General features: G+C 43.2%; 3 protein-coding genes and 1 pseudogene across 3 annotated transcripts in view; 2 read left to right on the top strand and 2 right to left on the bottom strand.

Moving 5' to 3' along the window:
• The first annotated feature begins 2,869 nt into the window (after window positions 1-2,869).
• LOC147427406 (uncharacterized) lies at window positions 2,870-3,637 on the top strand (annotated as a pseudogene).
• Window positions 3,638-5,262: 1,625 nt separating this feature from the next.
• LOC147427405 (uncharacterized) lies at window positions 5,263-6,261 on the bottom strand. The gene is made up of 2 exons (XM_086497063.1): window positions 5,631-6,261; window positions 5,263-5,531 (listed from the first exon to the last, which is right to left on the bottom strand). Exons 1-2 carry the CDS (start codon window positions 6,259-6,261, stop codon window positions 5,263-5,265), a joined length of 900 nt encoding a protein of 299 aa, XP_086353189.1.
• Window positions 6,262-6,341: 80 nt separating this feature from the next.
• Window positions 6,342-7,816, bottom strand: LOC147427404 (uncharacterized). The gene is made up of 3 exons (XM_086497062.1): window positions 6,890-7,816; window positions 6,596-6,795; window positions 6,342-6,513 (listed from the first exon to the last, which is right to left on the bottom strand). The coding sequence occupies exons 1-3, from the start codon at window positions 7,814-7,816 to the stop codon at window positions 6,342-6,344; spliced, it is 1,299 nt and encodes a 432-aa protein (XP_086353188.1).
• The window catches only part of LOC147427403 (cysteine-rich receptor-like protein kinase 10), a 51,465-nt gene continuing 46,186 nt past the window's right edge, over window positions 7,815-13,093 (top strand). The window contains exons 1-3 of the mRNA XM_086496728.1: window positions 7,815-7,919; window positions 8,040-8,313; window positions 8,963-9,724. Of these exons, the coding sequence (XP_086352854.1) occupies window positions 7,815-7,919; window positions 8,040-8,313; window positions 8,963-9,724 (1,141 nt within the window). The remainder of the gene's footprint in view (window positions 7,920-8,039; window positions 8,314-8,962; window positions 9,725-13,093) is intronic.

Below are 13,093 nucleotides of genomic sequence, written 5' to 3'. Positions count from 1 at the left end.
CTATTTGACAGACACACACACACATATATATATATATACATATATGAGAAAGAACTTTACAAATGTGTTGGCAATCATGTGCATCTCTCTCTCTCTCCATTAACTTCTCAAATGTGTTCTAATAATCGCTCAATTTATTACAGCAAAAATTGTTACCTTTTTGAGCCTAGCGTGAGGTTTTCACCTTGTTTACCTTTTTGAAATTAGAGAGACCTAATTGTTTGACTTCAATTGAACCAAAGCATTCTAGTTCTGCATTGTGTGAACGTGAGGTAATGGGCTGCGAAAGGTTGTAGCTTAAAGTTTGAAATCTCTCTCTCTCTCTCTCTCTCTCTCTCTCTCTCTCTCTCTCTCTCTCTCTCTCTCTCTCATTGTTAGCCGCTGAAGTTTCCGTCATAGAGTGTCGAATCGGCCCAGTGAAAAGGGCACAAAAGGTGAAGTTCAGAGAAGAAGAGAGAAGCTACGACCGATCCGAGCTCAGGTGCCATGGGCGCGGGCGCCAAGGGAAGAGCGATGCCCCGTATGGCCCTCGTTCTCCTCCTCTTGTGGAAGCAAGGACAAGGAGCAGAAGGGCTGAGGATAAAACCCGAGCTCTCATGCCCTACGTGGCTTCAGAGCTCCTACGTGCCCCCCCGACCTCTTTCTCCTTTCCTACGTGGCCACGCACCTTTTCCAACCCCCCTCCTGCATTGCCGTCACTTCCTATCATTAAAAAAGCAAAACTCCCCGTCTCCCCTGTCTCCTCGCCTTTTTCACTCTCTCTCTCCCGTCCCCCTACCTCCAGCCTGTTGCAGCTCCACCCCCGCCACCCGGCCATTCAAGGTGTGTGTGTGTGTGTGTGTGTGTGTGTGTGTGTGTGTGTGTGTGTGTGTGTGTGTGTGTGTGTGTGTGTGTGTGTGTGTGTGTGAGAGAGAGAGAGAGAGAGAGAGAGAGAGAGAGGGCTAAGGGGTGGGGCATTGTGAAGGACATACAAATCCGTAAATGCACACATAGGCAGCTGCGCTTTCATAGAGGGTGAGGATAGCCTTAAATCACCCCTCCTGAGAGCCGCTGATGGAAGCTCTATTTCGACGAGCTCATAATCCTCGCAGGAAGGAATTTAGGGCAGCCGGAATTTAGTATCCAAGCGGGCTTAAATGATCATTTTCAATTTGATTCATTCATGAAGTTTTTGTGCAGATGGGGACTGACATATCGGGAAATATACCTGTCATAATAATCAATATCTAATTCTCCTAAATGATTTTCTCATATTAAACTGATCATTTAATGTGGGGAAGTGCCAAGGGAGAAAAAGCTAGAATATTGGTTAAGCTAGCAGACCGGCCACAGTAGGGATCCAAAGGAGGGAAAATAGGGATCCAAAGGGGGGGGGCATCTGCAAAAGAGCCATGTGCAACAATGGACTAAAAAGACCCTAAGGTTCAGCCCATTAAGACTTCCAAAATGCTAAGGTTCCAAAATTCAAAGGTTGTGTCCAAAGGTCAACCCTAGGGAAAATTGGATGCTTTGTGTGTGCCCTAAAAGTCTTTGCGCATCCCTACATGGGAGGGGGCGAGCCCCAAAGGTAGGGGATGAGAGAGAAAGCCACACACACACACATGCTCCCTTTACACAAAGGGAATGAGGGACACATGTCAGCTCCCTAGGCCAGATGCCCACAAGGTGTGCCCAATTCCTATTGGAAGACCCTTGAAGTGGACCAATGAGAATTAAGCTAGAGTAAATGTAGTTTAATTAATTTAAAAACATTTAATAAAAGAAACCAATGAGAATTAAGTCTCCTAGAAGACTATTGGGCAGTCTCCCAAAGGGTCCAATGAGCATTCAGAAGCCCCATGGCTTGCCTGATTTCTATTGGCCAGGAGACAAAGGGGTCCAATGAGAGTTTAGTTTAATTATTTAATTACCTAAAGCTCTCACAAAAGGGGAAAGGGGGACACATGTCAGAAGGCTATCACTTATGCTGCTTAATACCTATTGGCTTGACCTGGGGAGGTCCAATGAGGCAAAAGCCAGACCTAATTAGCAGCTAGGGCTCGCCCAAGAGAGAGAGGGGGCTGATTTTTGCATGGAATGGACACACACACTCACACTTGACCATGTGTGAAGGAAGAATACTCTATGGACCATTTTTGCATGGAATGGACACACACACTCACACTTGACCATGTGTGAAGGAAGAATACTCTATCTCCTCCCAAGCTTTAATGGAGAGCTCATCACCTACTCTAAGCTTGTGAGATAGAAGCCTACATCAACACTCTCTTGGCATGTGGATGCAAATCCAACCAAGAGCCAAGCTTCAATGCATGCTCACCTCCTCTACCAAGCTAATTACTAAGCTAAGCTATGCTAATATGAGTGATTATGTGAGGAGATGTACATCTTTCTTGTAAGATACTCCTTTTTCCTCTCAATCTACTCTCATACCCTGCTAGCTCTCACCATCTTCGAAGGTGTGTGAGGTCTTGGGTCTGAGAACGGGGATAATTCAAGTTGTGTTTGATTAAGTGTTTTGCTTGGTGTATGAAGCTTCCATCTTCATTGCACTAGCTAGTCTTGAAGGAACACAAAGAATTGTATTGTACAATGTCTCTCTTGATGGGAGAAACCATAATACAAAGCCTTTTGGAGGGGGGACCGGCTCCATGCAAATCCGGTCCTCAACTGTTGTCAATAGCTTAATTTCTCTCTCTTTTGAAAGTATTGTCGATGCTATCTAACTAGGTGTTATGCTTTTTGTTGCTCTCTCCACCCAAGCACTCTTGTAATTCTCATTAGGAATCTATTCTAATGAAATGCCCACTATGTTCATGCTAATTTCCGCTACACATAAGTTATTAGGCCATTAATTGTTACAATACCCATGGTTGTGCTCTCTAGTTCTGATGGCAAAGGTGAAACCATGTTAGCTCCACAAAGGATTTCACAGCGGCGACGAAGACGAAGAAGACAGCGAAGCCGAGTTCCTTCCGGCACGACGGTATTGGTTATATCTTCTGATTCTAATGAAGAAGGTACAGATGTAGACATCTCGGTTGTTGTACAAGGCTTTGCTACTCTCAATATTGGAGAAAAGGGAGCTGGAGAAAAGCACCTTGTGAATGTGGAGGTGCAAACAGAGATCTCCATACCACCAAAAGTGTTTGTGGAACCAAGCATGGTAGATAGGGTGCTAAGTAGGACTTGTGGTGTTCCAAAAAATCAAGCAAAGCAACAGGAAATTCATGTGGCTTATTTTCCTCCACTAAATCAACCAATTATAAGCAAGGAAGACACCACATTGTTGTTGAACAAGACTACCTCGAAGTAGAAGGTGAGCTATGGCCAAACTTATGAAGAAGATGTCGGTACAAGTGCTTCCCAGAAGAACATCTCTCGCACACAAACAATGATCTTTGGCCAACCCTGTAAAGCTACTAGCCCTACACGTCCCTCCGCATGCATTCACTTGGAGGGGAGTGTGAAGCTCATGTGTGAAAAACTTGGCCTAATGCATGAAGTGGAGCCTCTTCCCCTCCCAAATGATACCCCTTCAAGTGTAGCCCCTTTTCCTCCATGTGAGCCTCATTGCCCTCCTTCCCACAACACACGGTCTAAGGCAAAAAATAAAGACAGAAAAAAAGGTGTATGAGGAGGATCTTTCAGCTTTACCTAGTGCCATGCGATGGTTTTTTGGTTTTATTCATTTTGGGTTGCTCTCCAAAATCGTAACTTTTGGCATAAATATGTAATATCGTCCCCAAAATTGTAACTTTTCGCATCAATATTTCATCTCCTCCATTTGTAATATCTATCTTGTCCTAGTTCTTGTGTTGTCATTTGTTTTTTCTTTTGAGACAAGACAAATTGCTGCTTAGTGTGATAATTTTCTATTTGAAGTTTCTCACAACTCTCAAAAGCTGGCCACTTTTAATTTTTATTATGCATTTTTCTTTACTTGCTATGGTGGAAATGCAGATGTGTTTGGAGGGGAACTTTTTCATATTTAAGGTGAATATTTTCAGCATGTTGCTCTTGAAGTCCCACTTTATGGTCAAAGTTTTGGAGAGTTTGGTGGATGTTTGCGGAGGGCTCTGAATGCAATAGGCATGGACATCGGGAGTAATTCGACACAAGTGGAGGTCGATTTTAGGTTTTCTAAAGCTGATCGTTTAACTGCCATGGCTCATGGAGCTTGAGAAAATGCCATGCACAGATGTATGGAGCATCCTTGAGTACCAAGTGATTGCATGATGTGGAGTTTTTAAGTCTACACTCCTCTTCCAGTCTTTGACTTCCACTCACTGACTCACCTAAAGCCGTGCACTAGGGACATAAAAGACCATGGAAAAACACACCACCATCATAGCTGCCACAAACCACAACACTTCTAGATGCAGTGACCTATGCATCCATCTCACCATGACTAGATCTATTGACAAGGGAAGCAAAGATTTGAAAGAAACAATCCTATACTCTCTCTCTCTCTCTCTCTCTCTCTCTCTCTCTCTCTCTCTCTCTCTCTCTCTCTCTCTCTCTCTCTCTCTCTCTCTCACACACACACACACACACACACACACACACACGCGCGCGCGCATTTTCTTGAAATAAAGAAATGGAAACTGTTGATATGTTCTCATCAATTGAGAAATAATAAACACATTTTTCCCAAAAGCTGCTACAACTTATTTAAGCTAACAAAGTGCACACCAAAACTTTTCAGAAGCTCTATGTTCCCAAATAACTGATCTTTTACATATTGCGGAGGATTTTACCATATACGAAAAGTGATCATGTCTTCAAAAGCTCTCTCTACAAAATGGTATTTAAAACATATACCACCGAGTAATACTATGATAAAAAAGGATAAAGAGGCATAAGAGAACAACAAAATGGTAGGATTATGGGTTATCTTCTTCTTCTTGATCTTCACATAAGTCATCCTTTGCTTGTCTATCAGCTATGCCTTGGAGTGTCACTCTCTTCCTTCTAGGAAGTAGGGGAAATGACTCCAAATCCACTTGGCTATCACTTTTTTTTGGTGCATTCTTTCGCTTCTTGTGATTCCCCTTCTCAATGAAAGGCCTTGCACGGACCAAGGATGTCCCAAACCCATCCTCTATATGCGTCAATCCCTCTGATGGATTGGGGATCATAGAGGAGTGACATGCTTTGTACGCTTGAAGGGATGCTAGCATCTGAAATGAAGACCGCTTGACATGTTGTAGTAATAAAAGATCCTCACCTACATGTGAAGCCATGCACAAAATTACATCTTTAAGGTGTAAACATTAACAAAACAAAGTAATAAGGAGAAAACCTGCTCCATAATGCTTTGCATATACCTGCAAGTTGCAAGGATTTCACGATTGCATTTTGTATCTCAAGAAGTAAGACATTTGAGGTGGGGTTTGGCCCTTTCACTGTGGATCCATGATTTTCATCTTCTCTTTGATCCTCAAAGCTATGAAGAGTGTGTACCTCCTCAAGAGAGGAGATAGGTATATCATCAAGGTCATCCCTGTGGACCATCGTGCATGGATGATCTAAGAAGACAAAACCACAATTAGTAAGGATGATCCTAGGTGTTGTTTTGCATCATGCAAAAGTAAAAGAAGTAGCCCACAAATTAAGCAAATACTTACTATCATTCACTGCTATAGTATACATGTGTAAACCCGTTTGTACAATGGTTTTGATGTCAAACCCTGCCAAGATCATCACCTTTACTTGGTGTTTGCACATATTCCCTCGGAATGCCCAATCACACTCGCAAGTGGCCCACTCAGTGTCAGCATTACGAACGGTGTAGGAATGGAGCTGCTTTGACATGCTAAAAACCCTTGCATGTCGAGGGTCATCAGCATAGAAGCCCACATTTTCATCGGGGATGTCTAGAGCTCTAGCCACCGAGTTCTTCACGATATCCATGATCTTGAAGTTTTCCTTGAATCCTGACTCTTTGAGCATATCTTGATACCAATAATAGGGATGGCATCGACTCACCAACCCCTTAATCAACCAATCAATGCGTCGGCCATGAATGGTACGACGACCGCAGAAAAATCTAGCCTTCAACAATGCATGGTAAGATTCTATGCTACCGTTTGTATCTTGATTGGCGAGCTGCATTGTCCTAGATGCTCTAATCCACATACCTAGATGCATTATCATCCGGGATGAATCATTAAAGGGGTACAAAACAGAAAATTCAGCAAGCAAAGCTTTGAAAGAAACATCATTGTAGAATAACACATACCAATGCAAGGCAACCATTGGTGCTTGAAGTAGTTGATAAATTTCTCTTCAGCTTCGTACTTGAGGAAGAACTCATTAAGCAAATTGTGTGCTTCATCTTATCTTTCATAGGAGCTTGTTCCTTGCTTACCACGCATATGCATAATCATCCCTAGATGTTTAAACATGTCGGCACGTACCACTGGGTTTGCTACTTTTTTGACAAGATTTTTCAGCCATGGCCTCCTCACATGCCAAATACATAGAAGTATGGGCAACCCAAAGACTTCCCTATAGCACAACTATGAATGTAATTAAAGACACATGAAAACATGGCTGAAATGAGTATGAAGAGATATCATGTCACACTCACCGCAATGATTGAATCTCAGCTTCGGCATCATCCACCATCCAAGCATTTGGTTCCCAACCTTTTCTATGATCAAGAACTCGATTCCTCAATGCAGTAAGCCAACAAGAGATATTGACACGTGTGCTAGAGGAGGTAATACTCCATGCAACTGGCACACCATTGCGGAAGGCATCAAAAGCCAATACGGTGAAAAGATGGAACTACAAAGTTGTAGACCACATGAAAACTTAGTGTAAATATAGAATAGCAAGTATAAGACTTGTAAAAAACCTATCCCTAAATTTTAAACCATACCTTGTACTTGTTGGTTCCAAAGGTGGCATCCATGGCAAGCAAGTTATCATGGCCGTACTTGCTCATGATGTCCAGCTGCCATTTTGTTTGAATTCCAAGAGTAAAGGGTTTGTCTTCACTAGAACTCATGGGTTGGTAGAAATAAACATGCGCTTGGTTATCCATCACCCAATTGTGAACGCTAGTTGCATCATCAGCACTTGTGCGAAATGTAATGTCCTCCATCTTGCAAGAGATGTTCAAGACATCTCGCATTGTGAGAAACAAATCTCTACTTGTGTGTAGGCTGCCACCCATCATATTTCTCTCTGCCATCTCTATGTGATGCGCAAACACTTGTTGTGGGGTGAAGCCCTTGAGGAGCATGTCTAAGATCCAGTCCTTCATTTGTTGTGATAAGCATGGTGCAAATTGTAGCCTCTTCTCGGATCCGTGATAGTTTTTACCATGGCAAATATTGTCATTTACATCAACATGATTCCATTGGATAAAGTTTATCCTTGCAACATTAGGGTATAGATAGAGTTGGGAAACCACAAAATGGCATTGACATCTTGATTTGTTTTTGCCTTCTTGACCTCTTCTTTTTGGGTTAGGTTTAGGAGCTTCACCGCGATAGTCGTCGGGTCCAAAAGCACACCAATATCCAATTTGTGCAAGGTGTGATTCGATAGTTGGCCTACTTGATGCATTTGGTTGCTTCACCTTTTTCCAATGTATATTGAAATGTGTCGGCGCATCCTCCTTTGCACATTCCCCAATGAGAAAGTCGTCGATTCGGCTCCAAGGAACATAAGCTACTTGAAGGGCACTATACTTTGAATGGGAATCATGCAAGATATCCCAATGCAAATTGCAAGCATCAAAAGGACCTTTCATGGGATTTTGAACATGGATACGGCGAGCAAGCACTTGATTACATGCCATGTCGGAAGGGGGTGAGGATAAAAGCCAAGATCGTTGCGACGATGATACAAATGCTTGTACAATTTTTATCAGCTTTCTGTTTCTGTCCAGCAAATTGTTGAAGGTGATAGAAAAGGAAGGGGAATGGCTATGGGCAATGCTCAATTTTTCACCCCGTGCCAGAGGCCTAGCTGGTGGTCAATTTTCTGAGAGTCCATTCTTTGCTACAATAAAAAATCGCTAGCATTGGCAGAACAAGGCCAATAGCTCAAGTCTTGCTACATTGCATTGCTTGGGATGGCGGCGGCGATCTTGCCGCATCTCTGCCCAAATACATCAAGAGCGAGGCGTTGTGAGCAGTGAATACCTCGAACACTGCTTGGAGGCTGGACGTGCCCTTGATTTAGCCTCCTCTACATTGGCCCTATGTGGGATGGTCGAATTAGCCGCAACATCAATCAACAAATGCCGCACAGGCAGCCAGCTGAAAAGGAGGGGTTATCAAGGGAATCGTGGAGGTTATTGTCATGCTGTGGGGGGAGAGGCAGCGGCGAGCTAAAGAATTGCGGATTAAAGTAGAGCCGCATCTGCGTGGATGTATCAATGTGTATGATGGAGGATGTTGTAGTCCTTGTCGAATGGGAAATGGGTGCCTTGTCTTGTATTCAGAAAATGTAGCAATCACTTGCATGCAGAGGATGAAGTGGTGAGCCATCTACTTTGTAATGCGAAACATTTCTGAGGAGAGGCATGGTAGGCATTGCTGCTTTTGGAGCACGATGATACACTAAATCGGCGAAACACTGCTCAATAGGGGGTGATGGGAGGATTTTGACGGGCCTTTTCCTGTATTCAGAAAATGCAGCAACGAGCCTGCATGCTAACTGAGGAGACAGGGGGCGGGGTTTCAGTGAAGGGCCCGCAGGGGGTGTGTGTGTGTGTGTGTGTGTGAGAGAGAGAGAGAGAGAAGGGTGGGGCACGTGAGATCGCAATCTCCAAAGACGTGGGGGGCTGCCGCTGTGCGAGAGGTTTATGGCGAGCGTGAAAGGCGAGGGTTGGAAAAGGCGCGCGGCCACGTAGGAAGGGAGAAAGGGGTCGGGGCGGCCACGTAGGAGCTCTGAAGCCACGTAGGGCATGAGAGCTCGGGTTTTATCCTCAGCCGAGCAGAAGAGGCAAGCTCCTATTTGGACTCCCCCTACCAAGCGTGCACGCGCAACAGTACTAACACCTCCACGCTCAGCAGCACCTTCAAACGGAATGTGAACACAGCGCTGAGCAACCTCACCAGTCTGGCGTCACAAGGCAGCAAGTATGCGATCACCACGGCAGGAATCAACGAGGACACGGTGTATGCCATGTTCCAGTGTAGAGGCGATCAGAGCCTGCAGCTATGCTGGCAGTGCATGCAAAAGGCCACGGTCCGCTTGCCGCAACAAGATTGCCCAGCATCCAAGGAAGCGCGCATTCAGCTGGACGGCTGCTATTTGCGCTACAACAACGAGTCCTTCTTCGAGCTGGACACCAGCTACGTCATCGGCTACTGCTACGCCCCCACCACCAACTCCGTGGCCTTGTCCGCCATCGCAGCTATAATGGAGAATGTGACCACCCTCGCTCCCAAGCAGGGCGGCTTCGCCTCTGCCAGTGCTAGCGGCGAGTATGCCGTAGCCCAATGCCTTGGCTACCTTAACGAGTCGGAATGCTCGCAATGTTTGTCCACCCACTCCTATCGCACAATCTGCGATTCAACCCTGGGCGAGCAGCTACATCTGACCAGTTGCTACTTTCGCTACGAGCCTTATAGCTTCTTCGAAGCGCCATCGCCGCCTCCTCCTCCTACCTCATCGGCACCAACTTCTCCTCCTCCTTCATCATCAGCTCCGCCTGGGGCGATCATTTCCTCACTTCCTCCCTCTGTCCAACCTCAAGGTGAGTGGCACTTTCCCTTTGCTTTTACCGTACGCTTCAGCGAAAACACCTTTTCTTCTTTTCTTTTGAAATGCAAAAACATTTAAAATAGAAAAGCGGAGGGTGGTAGGAGATGAGAAGCTTTGAGGTATTGGAAAGTCAAAACGCAAGACTTTAAGTTCTTATATAGAGAGGTTCCCTAGGACCCAGGGCTAGAAAAAAACATTTTTCCTAACCGAAGAAAATAAGGGCAAACTTGAAATTCTACGGATTTTTAGGTCAAATGTTGAAGTTTTTGCCAATATTTACACTAAAACTTGTGTGAATTTGTCGGTTTTCTTAAAGGCAAGCTCAAAATCTAGCCGAGATTTTATGATTTAAGCCGGTTAAAATACACTATACCTCGGTTTTTTTCTAACACTGGTAGGACCATGTTTCATTTTCTTCTCCTTCCCTTCTAGCCTTTTAAAATTTCATTGCACTCTTTATTTACATAAGGAAGCAGGCTTTTTGAAATATTTGGTTTATTAAAAGAAGCCCCAAGTAAGAGTTTAACTAGACATACTTTCAATGTTTTCAGTGATGATGAGGACTTATCCTTTTGGATTTATTGTATTAGATGGATCTTTTTTGTTTGCTCAAAAAGGTCTTAAAGAAAAAGAAATTAAAGTATGCATTTATAGGAGTTTGATTCTCTTTGAATCGTGATATGAAGTATATTTGACTCAATGAATTTTTTATATATATTTTTATTTGTGAAAGTGTGCTTTCATTTAAGAGTCTCATAAAGATTTAATAAATTTTTAATATTTTAATGGATTTAAAAATATTAAAAGATATTCTTAATTCAAAGATTCTCTCATTAACAACAAAAACGATGTGTTAGACTTTAGCACGTGGGCAATGACGAAGCACGTAGGTTTGTAACAGTATCAGTTGAACATGAGAAGGACGGATACATCTTTGCGCGCGCGAGAGAGAGAGAGAGAGAGAGAGAGGGGGGGGGGGGGGGGGGGGGGGAAGAGCAATGTCACTTTAAAGAGAAGAAAATTTCAAAGAAAAATAAACGAAAAAAGAAACACAAATATACAATGTGAAGTCGACCATCTCTTTATATGGACACAAAAGGTCTTTTGACTTTCTACCTTCATATGTCTTTTGACCTTCCATCTTCATCTGTCTTTTCATTTCTTAAACTCACCCTTCACTTACGCATTGTTGGGGGTTTCATCGTTGCATAGGTCCAATGACCAACAAAATTATCAATTCGGAGGGATGAGCTACCCAGCTAGGGTATGGAAACACTCACATGATTAATGAGCTAATCATGGCAACACGAATGGTTGACTCTACGAGGTGAGCTTCTTGGCCTATGGAGGAGCTAAGCCAGAATGTTGAGGGCTACCCAGCTAGGGTATGGAAACACTCACATGATTAATGAGCTAATCATGGCAACACGAATGGTTGACTCTACGAGGTGAGCTTCTTGGCCTATGGAGGAGCTAAGCCACACTACATGGCAATCTCCACATCTACTTCTCTTCACCTCCAATCAATCCAATCACACACACTGACGATTGTAAGACGCATACAACATTAATCATATCATGCAACACACTAATCGCAAGCACACACACACATAGATCTATCGAGCACCACACTTTAATCAAATCTACATGCACACACAAGCAAAAGAGGGCAATCACACAAGATTAGAGCGGGATTAACCACTAATTAGTTAAGATCTAGCTAATCTAAACATCATAGGCAATCACAAGAAGTATGAGAGAGGTATAGTGAAAGAAAATCAAGCATTGATTAGTGTTAACCAAGTCACATGAGCAAAGAGAAGCTCAAGGACTCCATAGCCACACACCTCGCTCTCAATAAATGAGTTTGAGAACCCTAATTTCTTTTACATATTGCCTTATATACCTAGCGTAAAAATATGCAATGTCCGGGCGTTCAAGGCCTTTAGGGCTTCACCACTTACTGAATCTGCTACCTATGCATACTAACTGACCTGTTCTTTGCAGTTTGGAACTTCCATTGAGTACGTAACACATTAAAATATTACAATGGCTTGAAATAAATCGGGAATTTACCATACATGACCATTTTGAGAAAATATGAAAAATGTGTAACTTCAATCTTTACTGCTTCTTCATGTTGATCTTCGATGTGCATCCATGCGTCTTTGGTCTTTAGCAACTTTTGTTAATTGACATTAACTTAGTTAACATTCTTCCCTTCCCGATTTTAGTGTCCGTCCTCGAGCACTCTCGAAAAGCGTCCCGTGGAGGTTGTAGAAGGTTTTTGATTTGTTGTTGTTGGGCTGATTGTCTTCATTTGTCATTGAATTTGTTGATGAGGTTCAATTTGATGATGTGAGAGATGATGTTGCATTTGTTTGTTGTAATAGCATAATAAGGAGGCTTCTGTTTATTTAAGAAAAGTATGTACAAGGGAAGTAGAATGATGAGGTTCTAAATTAGGGTCTAATACGTCCTGGATGACCAAAAGAAAAATCCCAATGGGAAAAAAGTGCCTTTAGGATACTTGCATTATTGGGGTACTTATTAGCATAGAAAATATTAAGAAAGTACTCAAGGGATTATTTGTTGATAGATATGGAATTAAAAAGGCAGCAAATATGAGAGGGTAGCATGATGGAACATTGGTTTGCATATTGTAGTCCACTCAAGGTGCATGGGTGGAAGCAAAAAAGAATGTCTAATGCATATATCCAATGATGGGACATTCTATTTATGCACATACAGAAATGCATGGAAAACAATATGTTGTGCAAGAAATATTTTGAGGGATTCTTCAGAAAGATGGTGTAGCTATAAAAGCATATGACATGGCTTTACATGTAAGACCTAGGAGACTAAGACGTAGGATCCTCCTCCCTACCGTCCTTTATATAGGCCTAGCTCCTAGCTCTTGTCCTAAGCGGATCCCCAGTCCACACTGGTCCAGTCCAGGCCCTTGGCCTAGGTCCCTGACCCCCTAGGTTGGGCCTTGCCCCGTAGGACCCTTATCCTGACATTACTATCCCCTTAAGAAGAGTTTTCTTCCTCGAAAACAAAAGTGGAGAACTTCTTCTTAAGAACACTAATGTTTTCCCAAGTGGCATCCCTCATGGATCTAGCTGTTTGGTTGCCCGGAACACGGTTCCGCAGGAGGTTCAACGAAACCAAGAGTAACATCTTGATTTTCCACATTGTTGTCCATTTGCAACCATCTAGTGTATAGACTCCATTTAGAACGCACCTGAGCATGCTAAACGAGTTATCACGACAAAGATGTACCTGAAGCGTACTACTTTTCACTTTCTGTGAAAGTAACTTGCTGACCTAACTCATCAGCCAAGTGTAAGTCCTTGAC

Source organism: Adiantum capillus-veneris, chromosome 23, assembly GCF_014529385.1.
Source record: "Adiantum capillus-veneris isolate H3 chromosome 23, ASM1452938v2, whole genome shotgun sequence".
NCBI classification, from domain to species: Eukaryota; Viridiplantae; Streptophyta; class Polypodiopsida; order Polypodiales; family Pteridaceae; genus Adiantum; species Adiantum capillus-veneris.
This window is presented reverse-complemented; position numbering and strand designations above follow the sequence as displayed.

Bases quoted from the DNA above. Each gene is read 5' to 3' on its own strand.
- LOC147427404 (XM_086497062.1), bottom strand. From the start codon at position 7,816: ATGGCATGTAATCAAGTGCTTGCTCGCCGTATCCATGTTCAAAATCCC. The intron at 6,796-6,889 runs GTATGGTTTAAA...ACAACTTTGTAG, and splicing joins TTGGAACCAACAAGTACAAG to TTCCATCTTTTCACCGTATT. The intron at 6,514-6,595 runs GTGAGTGTGACA...GTTGTGCTATAG, and splicing joins GCTGAGATTCAATCATTGCG to GGAAGTCTTTGGGTTGCCCA.
- LOC147427405 (XM_086497063.1), bottom strand. From the start codon at position 6,261: ATGGTTGCCTTGCATTGGTATGTGTTATTCTACAATGATGTTTCTTTC. The intron at 5,532-5,630 runs GTAAGTATTTGC...TTGTCTTCTTAG, and splicing joins TACTATAGCAGTGAATGATA to ATCATCCATGCACGATGGTC.